This window comes from Engraulis encrasicolus, chromosome 3 (genome assembly GCF_034702125.1).
Source record: "Engraulis encrasicolus isolate BLACKSEA-1 chromosome 3, IST_EnEncr_1.0, whole genome shotgun sequence".
NCBI lineage: Eukaryota > Metazoa > Chordata > Actinopteri > Clupeiformes > Engraulidae > Engraulis > Engraulis encrasicolus.
In genome coordinates this window covers 52,948,871-52,964,094 of record NC_085859.1, presented here as the reverse complement: position 1 = coordinate 52,964,094, position 15,224 = coordinate 52,948,871, and the positions used below count along the sequence as shown (strand labels likewise).

General features: G+C 45.0%; 1 protein-coding gene across 1 annotated transcript; it reads right to left on the bottom strand.

The window, feature by feature from the left end:
- Positions 1 to 609: 609 nt before the first annotated feature.
- gdnfb (glial cell derived neurotrophic factor b) lies at positions 610 to 3,403 on the bottom strand. The gene is made up of 2 exons (XM_063194220.1): positions 3,239 to 3,403; positions 610 to 1,413 (listed from the first exon to the last, which is right to left on the bottom strand). The coding sequence occupies exons 1-2, from the start codon at positions 3,401 to 3,403 to the stop codon at positions 709 to 711; spliced, it is 870 nt and encodes a 289-aa protein (XP_063050290.1). The 3' UTR covers positions 610 to 708.
- Positions 3,404 to 15,224: the final 11,821 nt, after the last annotated feature.

Here is a 15,224-nt window from a genome sequence, read left to right as displayed (position 1 = left end):
AACATGTCAAATAAATAAAAGAAAATAAAAAACAATAAATAAATCTCTGTTATAATAACTTAATTTCAGCATTACTCACATAAATATGTACGTTTTTGTTCTTTGGGGACTAAAATGAGAATACAATTTCTTCTTTTTAGATAAACTTGAGTCTTTGAATGTGTAAAGCTGTCACTTTCACGCTGTCATTTTATTCTTAAAGCTCTACAGTCCACTTTTAAAAATGACAGTCTGAACAATGGAGTGGCATATCCCTGGGGGTAACTGACATCCCAACCATTTAGTCCTTTAAAAATGGTGTTGGGTAGGTAATTGTACCCCAGCCCCTTTCATAAACCTTTGCCTTCCTCTCTTGTCCAACTGCTAGTCAAACACAACTTCGCTTTCTGGCTGAGTAGTTCTACATGGTGTGGTACAGTATATCAAGTGAACTTGTGTAACTGAGGTCTTCCTGCGCAGTCCAACACACGGGGCTCGAACGCCGCCACCTCCTAGCCAACGTTCTAGTTTGGGTATGGGAGTCACATAACGATACCTCTGAGCTAAAGGACCAGTCCGATAGCTCAGCATTACCGATACTGTATGAGGCTTCAGGAGGGAGGTTTAATAATCACACTCTGCTAGTTGCCCTCCGTTACACTTGCTAGTCAAATGCAACCACACAACAGGGTAGCTAGGGTGTGGTGGTATAGCAAGCGGACTTGCTAATCAAACACAACCACACCTCCTGGCCGAGTGCTTCCTCATAGTGTGGTATATCAAGTTATCGTCCAAAAACGACAGATCGTCGTCGTACGCGATCGGTCGACAGCAGGCGTGGGGCGGGCTGTCTCTCAGCAACCTCAGCTTCCTGTTCTGCGAGAGGTTGTTGAGGATTTTGTCGTAGTTGGTCTCCGCGTTGGTGCAGGGCCCGCTGCAGTAGCGGAAGATCATCTCCTCGCGCGTCTGGTAGCCCAGGCCGAGGTCCGACACGTTCAGCTGGATCTGCCGCAGTCGGCAGCCTTGACCTTGACCCTGACCTTGGACGTGACCTTGCGTTTGACCTTGTGTGCTCTTCCCCTTCCCTTTCCCCTTCCTCCGTCGTTTAACGCCCCCTTGGCCTGGTGCCACAGCCTTCATCCACGTGCCCTCTTCTCTGGACGACCCTTGTCCTTGTGATCGGCCAGCTTTTGGCCTCTGAGGCCTCCTGCGTGTCCTCCGTTCCCAGGGTGAGTCCTGATTGGCCAACCCTGCTGATCTCCTCTCCCAAGTTGAGTCCTGATTGGCTAACTCTACCGTACTCCTCTCCCAGGGTGCTTCTTGACTGTCCAGCTGGGCTGATCCCTGTTCCCAGGGTGGATCTTGGTTGGCCAACTCGACTGTCCTGCGCAGCCTGCTGATGGTGCTTGTGATGAGCTCCAGGATGTCCTCCAACTGCTGGGGGTTCGGGGTTGCCATGCCATCTGCCAGATGATCAACACACACACACACACACACACACACACACACACACACACACACACACACACACACACACACACACACACACACACACACACAAGCAGATGTGAGAGCCATTTATACCCCTGGGCCTTATCGGTACAAAATGCAGATGCACAATTACTACTTAAAATACATGCAAGCACACACACACAAACACTCTGGCACACACTAACAGATTGAGACACACAAACATGGATGCACACACGCACGCATGCATGCATGCACGCACATACTCCTGTTTGGAGATAGGGGGCTAAAATACAGCCAAGCAAAAATCCATGACATGACACGACCTCTAATGCACTCATGGACACAGACACACACTCCTGTTTGGAGAGAGTAGGCTAAAAAAACAGCCTTGCTAGGTCCGTCAGGGTCTCTGTGAGAGATGACACGATACTGCACTTCACTAGTGATTGCTTTCAAAGTGGCCACACACAAAGAGCCGCGACACAATGTCACTGCAACACGCGATACGCTTCATACTGTTACATAAAGAATATCCGCCATAATGCCTCCGTTTTTTGTATTGTGCGTAGCTTTGATAGCGGTTCTAAAGGCGTTCTCCGGGGGGTATAAGGTCCTAGGTGTAAAAACCGCTGAGTATCAAACAGGTGTGCGTCGGGAGAAGAAAAAAAAACTGAGAGAGGTGGCTTTCAAAGGTGTCAACTGTTGCGGGGCAAGGTGACATGCAACTTGACTCCCCCCAGGGCACCTGCCTACCTGCCTTCACTCACTCACTCCATCACCTGTGGTATCAGGTGTGACCTCAAGTAAATGCTGTGTCTCTGTGGTGCTTCTCTGTCTTCTTGTCTAATAAGGGTCGTTTTTTGAAAGACACCTACACATCAGGTACGGTGCGAGGGCAATAACCACACACACGCCATGATTCTTTCACAAAGTGAGTTGGGCAGTAAATGAGGCTTTATGAAAAGGCCAGGAGGGACAATTCCAAAAGTATTGTAAGAGTCTTATTATCAGAGATAACTTATTGTTAGAGACATTGGCCGGTGGAGAAAAAGCACAGTCTTAAGTAAGAGTCTACTTTAGACTGTGCTTTTCTCCACAGGCCACTGTATCTAACAATAAGCTATCGGAAGAACGTCCTTCTTTAATTTTGATACGCCAAACACAGACAAATGTTCACAACATTAGGGAGAAGAAATCTGAGTCTGATACTACAGTCAAAATCAACAAATGTGTTCCCTGTTTAGGCCAATACCCATAAGATCAACTCCAACTACATTTGAAGAGCTTTGCTCTGCTTTTTTCCATAGGCCCAACAGTATGGATTGGACATTTAGCTGACACTGATCAAGAGCCATTAGTGGTCCCGTCTGGCCAATTTGATGCAGGCTGACAGATCGATCATTGGCTGAGATGCCAGCTGTGTTTACTGGGCTGGTCTAAATGCCCTCTATTTTTGGAAAGTGGCCTGGAAAAAAATGTGCCAACCTGACAAACACACAAAACACCCTTTCAACCACAAGTTTCTAGTTTTCGGCCAAAATAGTGCCAAAAGTTATTTTCATTTTGTCGAGATTCATGCATGGTCTTCCCTTTCCTCTGTGTTTCGTTACGTAAGAAAAAGTTTCAAACAACTAATGTCACCTTCGCTTCTGTGAGGTGATGCTTGTGGTGTGCTGTCTGAAGGGTCGCTGCTCCTTGACGGCGATGCTGAGGAGGTCTTCCTCGCCTCCTCCTCCATCCCCCTCTCCTCCTCCTCCTCCTCCATTCTCCTCTCCTCCTCCTCCACCATCTTCCTCCTGTCCATCTCCCCTATCGTCCCCAGAGACCCATAACTGAGGGGTCCTGCCGGGGACGGAGGCTGTGGCTGCGGGCTTCCCTGGAGGAGAAGCGGACTGGAGAGGACGTGGTCCAGCAGAAAGCAACACGTGAAAACTTTATCCCATAACTTCATTGTAGGTCCTTGGCACCTCAGGGGGGAATCTGCGTGGAGGAGGACAAAACACCTCTAGTGTCCGCAACCAAGTCACACCACCATACACCACACCACATCACACAAGCACACAGGCAGCCAATCAACGTCAAGGCAGTGAAGCCAACAGTTATTAAAGCAGAAAAGACATTAAATCACATTTAGCACACATGTTTATCCAACGTGATTTACAAGCAAGGACATAATGAGTAGCCAGGGAAAATACAGAAGTAGTTGTAGAAGGTTGGGAAGAGTTCTGTGGCCTATTTCTAGGGAAAATCACCACATTATGCCATTGACTATAATGTAAGAGTGATCATGCTAAACTATATGACGTTCTGGATTACCAGAGGAGGTTGGACTACATTTGTTGCCATGAACATAAAAAGAAACACATAAATAACACTTTTCGATTGATACATTGTAAACTGTAAGTTATAATTTTAACTATGACAACTGAAACAGTTCAGTTTTGGGTATGCTTTCTATTCCTGCAAATCATTATTAGGATTTCAATATGATTTTAAAATGTCAAGGAGCACACGAAAATAATAACATTATAAAACATAGGGCCTACAATATATTTTTAGCAACTTACCCTACAAAAGGTCCATGATTCGACTTCAACAAAGACAAGCACATATGGATATAGAATTGTTGTCCATATCCATGGTGGACATCCTTTGAACATCCACTGAAGATTTCTTAACCTGTCCACTGCGAAATATTCTCAAAATATTTTTTGCAGCTCCGGATTAAAAAGTACAATTCCCCTCAAACGTGCTCCGAATGACGCAGGAAATCACACTTGTAGGCTACCAGTAAACGGACACACATTCAGAATTAATTAATGTAAAAAAATGTGATAATAGCCTCGCCATTTCCACAGGGTTTTAGAAGAAAAAAATGCAGTAGCCTATTTACAATGTGTCCAGTCTCTTTAGAGTCTACATTTCCCCAAATTCCTCGGTACATGGCAGCATGACTTTGTTACTGTCCAACAGGATATTGTAGAGCAACGGCGTCTTGCACCTTTTGCCTAACTTTCACGCTTTCGAAGTTTCGTCAAGAAAAGCCATCCCTTATCTCAGCGCGCGCGCTTCTGCAACTACGACGTCCACCTTCGTGCGCTCAGGAATCCAAACTCTCTGTACCGACCTTTTGGAAGTTGCCTGCTCCTGCCGATGAAGCGTTCGTTTACATGTGTGATGAAGGCTTTAACACTGTCCAAACGAGGATGAACTCATCACACGCGAAAAACAGGTCAGACCACTCTACAGCATCAAAATGTAGATAGCCTGATCAACGGAATATAACAGGGAACAACATTAACTCTCTTACACACATACCCCGTGCCTGGAGCAACCTTTCGGAAATACCTCAGTCAGAGATTGAAGAGTTACCTCTCCATATGCTACCCAATGTAGCTGGATGACAGCTGTATCATCTGGGCGATGAAAGAGTGATTTACCTCATGCGACTGACTTGTTGCGCGCGGCTGATCCACCAGCATGGAATTAATAATGTGTGACAAATGCAATGGGGATGCCATCACTGTAACACAGTGCTTAGGTTTGAAATAATGTTCTTAAAATCAGCAATACCAACCTTTGAAATAAAACTTTTGGGTAATTTACACGCTCCTATGAGAAACGAGAACAATTTGAACCACGCAAACAATTTGAAATGGCAATTGCACCCTCTGTAGACGAATTTGGTCAATGACTTCACACATCTCTGCGTGGATGCTACTTCAGAGTGGTTACATATTGATTGTGATGTAGTGGTTCACGCCAAAGTGATATTGTCATAACCTACACATTTCTATTATCCTCAGAGGAAATATGCGAGTAGAGTTCTCAGGTCCTGTTCTATCCTTGCGTATTTTTAGTCAACCACGATACCATACACTTTCTACCGTTGTAGGCCTAGACCTACTAAGGTAGAATAATAACATGTAGCCTGGAATTTCAAGTAGGCCTAGTTATTTAGGAGTTGAGTGATGACAGACTATTAACAGGATACACGCATGGGGCACATCTCAGAGGCTTTCACATAGAGCAGAGAGCAATGCAACCTCAGCTCAAGTAAACTCTATGAGAAACTGACCAGGGAGAAGTCAAAAGAAAGAAAGAAAGAAAGTAAGTAAAACAAGAAAAAGAAAGAAAACATAGTAGCAGCCCCCACAGTGCCGTATGCAGCGAAGGGAGGGATACTTTACTTCTCTGCTGTCAAAGATGTGTAATGTGAGCGTGAGGACTGTAGAGGGCCAATTAAAATGAGATGCAGTAAAACTCTACTCCTCCTGAAAATTGCACTGATGTATTTGGTTCAAAGTTTTTCACGGTTCATTTGCCTTTTGTGCTTCTTGAAGAAGTTAGATTAAAAACACTTTTGGTGTCTGTGACAGACCAAACAACATGTGAAATTAGTATATATTGTACACGTGTGTGCGTGTTGTGTGTGTGCATGTGCGTGCACGCGTGCGTGTAGGGAAGCTGGCAGGGGGGACAAAGGGGTCAGTTGTCCTGGGCCCAGTGAGAGAAGGGACCCAGAACTGGGTCCTCATTTCATTGTATGTATTGAGTGGAGGTCCTGGGCCCATGCCAAAGCTGTCAGTGGCCGTGTGTGTGTGTGTGTGTGTGTGTGTGTGTGTGTGTGTGTGTGTGTGTGTGTGTGTGTGTGTTTATGTGTATCTGTATGTATAATACTTCACATCGACCCTGTGGGAGTCCTGTGTTTGTGCGTGTGTGTGTATGTGTGTGTGTGTGTGTGTGTGTGTGTGTGTGTGTGTGTGTGTTTGAATGGATGACTTTCTGAACTTCTTCATTCTCTACTGTTCACCAGCAGCAGCCTACACAGGCTACAGCCTCCCAGGGGCAGAGCAGCCAGAAGCAATAGAGAAGCACGCTGGGAAGCACAGTGTAAAGCAGCATGGATCACCACAACACATGAGCAATTGCCGGCTATTACACCGCTGCCCTCTTCACTTCAGCCCCTCCAAGACAAGGGAAGACAAGGCACGTTAAGGTAATGTAAGGTAAAGCAAGGCAAGGATTTTGTAGCACATTGCACACAGAGATGCCATTTCGGTGCTTAAAAAAATTAAAGCATAGGACAACATTTGAAATAAAAGATTAAATGTGTATAAATAATAACAGGAAAATAGGTACAGTGTGTACAATATAGGCCTATAGGCAAAATGACTTTCCATTTTGGAGCATTTTGGGAAATTGACATTTTTGCGTTGGGCATTGCATTGCATTGGAAAATACATTTATATCATTTAATTTTATACTGTACTATATAATTTTAATTTCCAGAATTCACACAGATGAAAGGATGTCTGAACAGTCATTTCCAATATAAAGTGTAGAAGTCAAAAAATGGCGTTTAAGTCAGATTGCAACGAAACTCAGCTCAGCTCAGCACAGCACAGCACACCACACCACACTACACCATAGTCCTCTTCTCCTCTTCCTCCCCTTCCTGACGCTGGATGAAGGACTACTTTTATCTGTGCAGTCTGGCCTCGTGGGATCCTTTGACTTCTGCCATTAGTCCTGGAGCAGCATTTAGTAGCCTATTACAGAGCAACACACACACACACACACACACACACACACACACACACACACACACACACACACACACACACACACACACACACACACACACACACACACACACAGAGGACCTTACCCACGCACACCTTACCTTCTCTCTATCTCAAGCACACACGCACACACACACACGCACACACACGCAGACACGCACACACACACACACACACCCACACACACACACGCACACACACAGGACTCCCACAGGGTCGATGTGACAGGCCAAATGGAGGTGTGATTAAGTTGGGAGAAGAGGGGCGATGCTAATACCTTACTGTAAGGTCAGATTAGACTTCAGCAACTGCGAGCGTGAAAAATCGCGTGGGAGTGGCCACGAACCAATTTTGTATTCATGCATCTGCGAGCTCTGCGGAGAAGGGTCCGGCTGCGTCCTGGAGGACAGGGGGCGTGTATTTAGAGGGGCGTGTATTTAGAGGGGCGTGTATTTAAGGCAGCCCTGATTGGTCCGATTCACGACGACCGCTGCTGGTGGACTACCCCTGACTTCGAGCCATTGAAACCCATTCAAAACTTAATTTTTTCGATCTGACACAGAATATTTTTTAATTAGACCTAAAGACACACCATGGGTCTTTAAAAGCTGAGAACCTCAGCCCTCCATAACTGAAAACGGTATTTTCCTAGCATCTACCAATCCGAAGGTAGCCTACTTTAAGTGCGGGTTACTTTTCTAAAGATAACGTTTTGTTTCCTTGGAAACGGAACGGAGATGAAGCCAGACAGACTGACGAAGCGATAAATGTATGTCATTTGACTCGGTTTTGCATTATTATGGATGCATTTCTAATCTTGACATTCTAATGGACAATCTGTGCGAGTTTCAAAATGCGTTTTACATGGGAGTAAAATGTGTTAACAGAACGCCCGTCTGGGATTTGTTAGCTAGTCCGCTAGTTAGCTAACACATAAACCGCGTCCGTTTCCAAGGAAACAAAACGCTATCTATGTGCTGCGAAGCTGCTCTCAGAACAGAGTGTTTGTTACATGGTCGCTCTGTAATGTGCTCTAAGAGCAGAATTACCGGTACATGTGTGCCTCAAATATGCCCTGAACCTGCAGAAAAGGTGCCCTAAGAGCAGGGTTACATGCGCTGCTTAGCATTACCATGTAGAACTAGACAATAAAGACGCCCTCAGAGCAGCGAGTTAATGTGTCATATCGTTACCGATATGCGGTAAAGCTGCCCTCAGAGCATAATTTTCAAAAATGCCGCGAAATTCCCAAAGGAGCAGTTAAATGTATTGAATGTATCTGGATACCGATAAGAGCAGAGAAAACGGTACCAAAACTCTATTGTAAGCCCTAACATTATAAGTTGCAATGAGGAACATAAAGCCCGGTTTGACTAAGTAGGCTAAGCTAACATTAGCCACCAACTGCTAAAGTTAACGTCTACCGCCGGTAGGTATTATATATTTCATTATTCACGTGACAGTCAATGACGTCAGACGTCGTCGTGAATCGGACCAATCAGGGCTGCCTTAAATACACGCCCCTCTAAATACACGCCCCCTGTCCTCCAGGACGCAGTCGGACTCTATTCGCTCTGCGAGGTCCGAGGTCTCGTTGCCAGCCACATTTGAAATTGCGCGATTAGGCTACTTTCACTACATTGTAAGCACTGCGGTCATTATTAAGCAATGTTGCTTTCTATCCCGGTTAGCTAGGTATTTTCACACAAATTGCAAAGGCAATGCAGTGGTATCATTATTTGACATACCCAGTCTGTTTTCACGAGCAGAAAATGCAAGCATGTAAAGACAGTTGATTCTGCCGATGTGTGTTTACATTCGGTGGAGGAACGGTAGTAAAACCGCAGGCATTGTGCCACGAGTGTTCAACTGATGCATTGTTTGTTACTTAGCTTAGCTTCGTGTATTTACACACATTTACACACAAGGCATTAATAACGTTTTTAACAGAATACAGCTCTGCTCTCGCAAACTACTGGCATTGCGCTGCCACAAGAACAGAACAAGGAAGTAGCGAGACGACCAATCATAGTGCCTTTTTGTCTGCGTACTCCGCGTCCGTCCGACGGATAGGCCTAGTTAGAATTTTTTCGAGGCGCTAGACGACGGGCGCAGAGCCTCTGAGAGGGGGGCGTGGACTCGCATAGACAGAAAACGGACGGACGCAGATTCTATGCGAGCGAAGCATAAATCTAGCTTAAATCTCTCACCACATGAAGCTGCGCGGACATTTTTTTGTGTGAGTGCAATGCTACCAGTTGATTTCTCTGGCTCAGATGTAGATGCCTGCCCTGGCTACACACATAGCTTTAGCATGAGTTCGTGGTGAGGGGGTGGGTGGTTTTTCGAGTTTGAAAGATGGTGGGACTGACCCGCTATTCCCTGCCGAAGGACATGTCGGAACTCATAAATTAATTTAATTTGTTTCACACTTTTTTTGGTTCCCCAGAAAAAATGTGTGTGTGTGTGTGTGTGTGTTTCTCTCTCTCTGTGTGTGTGTGTGTGTGTGTGTGTGTGTGTGTGTGTGTGTGTGTGTGTGTGTGTGTGTGTGTGTGTGTATGTGTGTGTGTTTATAAGGGTTGTTGCCTCTTTATTGGTGACAAACAGTTGAGAGAATGGGAGAGAGAGATGGGGCAGGGCTGCGACATGACCTAGGCCAGACTCAAACCTGGTTCCCCCCCAGACACAATGTTGATGGAAGAATGTTGCTTTCTGTGTTGTCCATCTGCAGAGCCAAGACTGCTAGTACACTACTTTTTTTGAGAACAGACGAGATGAGCAGAATATTTGTAAAGCTTGTGTCATGTGGTGTCCCTACACTGGCCTAAAGGGGTTGGTATCCCTGGACACTGTGTTGCTGGCCCCTAAGGATAATCCATCTTTGTAAACAGGCTATAAAGTTGTGCTGTGGTGACATTACTCTTGTCACATGGAGTACACTAGATACTTTGTGTCTGATTTTACTGGTGGTTTAATGTTGTACAGTGACCTTGAGTGTTAAGAACTGTCAGTATTGTAACCAGAACCAGAACAGGTGTGGCCAATTTAGGGAGGCATGGAACACTGAAGAATAAGGTGCTGTTTCCACGTAGCTGGATATTTTTATATGTGGATATTTTTTTCTCCTGGTTGCATTGGTTTTTGCATTGGTTTTGGCCTTCAGTTTCCACGTAGCAGATATTTAAAATCCATGTAAAAAAGCAGGAGAAAAAAGTATCCTGTTTAGGGGGCTGAAACGCATTTGTTACAATGGAGGATTTATTTTTATCCACATGTTGCGTTTACACCTCAACAGGAGAAAAAAATACCCTGCTAAAAAATATCCTGCTACGTGGAAACAGCACCTAACTGTCAGTTTTTTGAATTTTAGAACTCTGTAATGACTAATTAGTTGCTGGGCCTAGAGGTCAACCAGAACAGGTGTTGCCAATTAAGGGTTTCATTATCAACTGCCAAATTTTGAAGAGGACTGCAGAACACTTCTAGGCAATTTCATATTCTCTTGTTGGGAAACTGATTACAGTCTTTTTTTTACTTGACTTAATGACTATGGTGTTGATTTGAAGATCAGAAGGTTGGAAGTTAAAATCCCACATTGAACCAGGTAGCATTTCAGATTTTATTTGATACAGTGTTCATTAGCTAAGTTAACAATACCATATATGTTATTTTTGACTAAAACTGCTAAGCTATGCCCAAAACGAGAGCCCACTTTTAGAATTGTTTGCGAGAATGCAGTCTAGTTCCACTAGTTGCTTGCCATCTCTGTGTGTGATGCATGGCTAACTAGGCCAAGCAGGCCTACCCAGCTTTGTGGCAGGCACACCTCTGGGACTTGGGGATGGGGTCATGTCATGCCATTTAGCATGTTGGGAAAATTCATATGCATAACTCATTCAAGTCATCACTAACTAATATTATAAGGATTGTATTATAGGAAAAATATGTCTGCATTTTGACGTCTTTGCTTCTGTGCCTAGACACTTCAGAGAACAACTGAAAACACATAAAGAGTGGTAGGCTAGTTTTGCACTTCATTTTGGAAAGAGCTTAGTTTCGGTGTATGCCATTTATATTTGTCACAGGAAACTACCCACAGTCTGATTAAACCTTTCCCCATCACACTGCTCTTTTGGGAATGATAGGGATTCATCAAACTCTTATTTAATTGAAACTTGTCTCAAATTGACCTTAATTTTCAATCAATATCTCCATTCATTCAGAGTGTATTGGGTTTTGATTAAATAGTTACAATATAGCCTCTCAGACTTTTTAGTGGTCGCAATATTTCAGGTCCTTTGCAAAGTTTGAATTGTGGAGCGCAAATTGGGAAGTTCATACGATCTGATTAGTGGAGAAATGAAATGATCAGCGCATCATCAATCCACCTCCGTATTGCCTTTAGAAACAAAATGGCTTGTCTGAAGACAGAAGCGGATAAGGGGTAGGCTACCATTACTAATCTTGAGGCCCATGAAATGTTACAGGTTTAGCAAGGAAATGCTATTCATATAAATGCTGTTCATATAATGCTATTCCATACTATTCATATAATCATATAAAAGGCCCCTCTGCCAGGACTAGGCCCGTACTGCAATGTTTTGTGGATAGGGTCGTTAACTACCAAAATTAGTAATATGAGTCAGTGGAATCTAATTCGCGCGCACGCACACACACACACACACACACACACACACACACACACACACACACACACACACACACACACACACACACACACACACACACACACACACACGCACACAACATGCCATGCAGTGCCATTTCTGACCAGCAGAGGGACACTAAAGTCAGGAGCAGCTATCCCCACACCAGACGCCAGCAAGCATGCAGTGGTCCGCAGAAGACTGAATGTGAACATGCGTTCATCTCATTGCCTGTGTCAATATTCACGTTTGCATTGGAGCAAAATTGTGAAACACTGGCTTCATAGACTCTTAAATCAGCTTGAGTTTTGAGTTTCATGGAAATATCTGTGAAGATTCTCAAAATGTTTCGGAAATGTTTGGGAAAATATAATTTTAAGCTCCTGTTATCTTTCTTGACTCTTAACTTTCTCGATCACTTCACCACATCAAAGCGCTGTAAGTTATTGGAAGCATCCATTCTGGAAAAAAAAACCAATTACATGTAGGCATATTTCTGTTGAAGTGTACAGGGAACAATCTAGAGAAACTCAAACAAACACCACCAGTCCATTTTAATTCATCGCTTCAATCAATGCAGCAGGTAGTAGCTTAGCCTACTCCCCAGGAGAGGTGCGACAGTATAAAATCATACCGCTGCCCACTACTCCAGCTAGATTGGCACCCAGGTCAGTTCATACGATCGGGGCCGCGTGCTCACAATGTAATCTCCCTTCGCAGACGCAGCCCCGAGGGGTGAGGGATTAAGGCCTAACGCCGGGTGACATAACCTTGGTTTGATCATCTGGCATTTTATTGGCTTGGCACAACACAACACAACACAACACAACACAACACAACACCCCACACACATTAAAGGCCAGACCAGAGGGCTGAGGCTGTGTGTGTACCCTGTCATACACATATGAACACACACACACACAAACGCGCACATGCACGCAGGCACACACGCAAACAGACACACACACACACACACACTCACACACGCACGCAGGCACACGCACACACACTCACACTCACACGCGCACGCAGGCATACGCGCACACACACACACACACACACACACACACACACACACACATACACACACACACACACGCGCACACACAGATACAGATACAGATTCAGACAGACAGACAGACCGACAGACAGACACAAGCATGCATCTTGCACAAATGCACTCACACACTGACATACAGACACACAAGCACAGACACACGTAATGACTTATATTTACTCAGTTATGGTTTTGCACGATTAGAAAAACAGTTAAAAAAAAAAAGTCTTTTTTCAGAGTACCACTGTGACTAGTGTGACATGAGGGCAGAATAAGATGTGGTCTAAAGGGTTGAGTTGCCCTAAACATCGCATCCTTGAAAATAAGAAAGACTGAGCAACAATGTTCGGTCAATGAAGACTTTTTTTCTTCATTTTCATTTCCTTCAATAATTGGAACAACTGCTTTGCACTACGTTGGACTCTTTGTTTTTTTACTGCACTTAGGGACTTTTACTGTAACACATGACAAATTACCCAGGACTTTCACTGCACAAAGTACCTTTTAATACAGGGCAATAACTTTTTCATATTCAATCACAGCTACTGGTCTGTGTGTGTGTGTGTGCTGTGTGCATGTGTGTGTGTGTGTGCATGCATGCGCTTGTGCATGCATGCGTGCTTGTTTAATTGTGTGTGTGTGTGTCTGTGTCTGTGTCTGTGTTCATGCACGTACTGTATATGATTGTGAACTGCTGGAAGGCTGATTGTACACATGTATTGTATGTTTTATGTGCAATAACGTGTAAACCTGTAGGTTTTTTGTATTTTTGTATTTATGTAAGCTTACAGACACCTTAGTTTCCTTTCGGATTAATTACAGTACTCTACTCAACTCATGTGAAAGGTGCACTGTATATTCTGTGCGATGAGGCCGTGGCTGGGCTGGCAGGATGTGAAGGCAGAGGAGGCGCGTGCTGTGCCATGCACGACGCCACTGTGGCTGCTGGTCCCGACCCGCAGTGTGGCGGTGACATTGGTGTCCTCGGTGGTGCCCCTAGTCTCTGTGGGGAGCGGGAGCGGAGACCGAGACCAGGGCCCTATGCCCAGACAGACTAGACCCAGCCTGGCAGCCTGGATGGTGGCACAGGGGCACGACAGCTGTGGTGTGCGGCTCTCAGCAGCTGATGAGGGCATGGTGGGCACAGAGGTCAAGCTTGAGAGCTGTGCTACCAGAATGCACGATGTTTTAAAGCGAAAGTCTCATGTTTTTAATGTATCTACAACGTACATTTGTTGGGCTTTTATGCCTTTATTATGATAGGGCAACATGAGAAGAGACAGGAAATTAGAGAGAAAGAGATGGGGTAGGCTTGGGAAATTACCCAGACAGGATGCAGTCCATTTATGGTATGGTGCATTAACGTGCTGTGGCCCGGCGCACCAAAGTCCCTTTTTGTCATTAGCCCCTTTTTTGTCGTTGTGACACAGCACACCACAACATATATGACGAAAGTGCATTTATAATTCACCTGGTGCAAGCGAGCAGTCTAGGGCAATGGCAGAGATTAGGCAAGCAGAATTCAGAAAGTATCCAGTATATCCACATATTATTACAAATTACCAGGTTGTTGGACAGGTAAAACCAAGTCATTTGTAATTTGCTGCTTTGGATTGTAGCTCCTGAAACCAGGTCGCCCATCACTTGGGATGGTACCATAGCCACGGATGGTCTCTCAGTCCTGGAGGATAGAGGAGACAACCGGTTATTCACTCTCTCCACTCTCTCTGCCTCACCTTGTGCCCAGGCCAGAGCCCAGCAGCCTGCCTGCATGGTGGAACGGGGGCACGACAGCTGCAGGGGCTCCTCCTATCTCCAGCAGGCTGTATTGGCTGTACGGGCTATTGGGCACAGAGCTCAGGGGTGGGAGGAGCTGTGCTACTAGAATGCATGATGTTTTTATGTGAAGTCCCATTTTTTTGTCATTGTGATACACAACACACCACTTTGCACACACAATTAAAGTGTAGGCTATTTATTTATGCTTCACCTGTTGCAAGGGAGGGATGCAACGCAGTCTCACCCCAAGTAGTCAATTTCTGACTACCTTGGACCAGACGGCAATTTTTGACGTCTTGGGTATTCCTTCCACGTCACATTTTGACTATGTGGCCTAACCCTAAACCTATTCCTAAACCTAACCTCAATGACGTTATGCTGCCACAAGGGGGCGCCTTTGAGGACATAGTCAAAATGTGACGTGGAAGGAATACCCAAGACGTCAAAAATTGCAGTCTTGGGGTGTCAAAAATTGAGTAGTCAAAAATTGACTACTTGGGGTGAGACTCTGTAACGGGATGGTACCATACTCACATTACCTCAGTCATTGAGGAGGAGAATGGGGAAGACTACCGGTGTTGTACTCCCTGCCCCTAGCTCACCCTATGCCCAGACCAGAGCCAGCCTGTCAGCCAGCCAGCCTACAAGGGGGCATGACAGCTGTGAGATGAGGCTCTTACTACC

What these genes read in the sequence shown, in the direction of transcription:
- gdnfb (XM_063194220.1), bottom strand. Translation starts at nt 3,403, where the DNA reads ATGAAGTTATGGGATAAAGTTTTCACGTGTTGCTTTCTGCTGGACCAC. An exon ending in AGATGGACAGGAGGAAGATG is followed by an intron (nt 1,414 to 3,238) that starts GTGGAGGAGGAG and finishes AACCCCCAGCAG; the next exon opens with TTGGAGGACATCCTGGAGCT.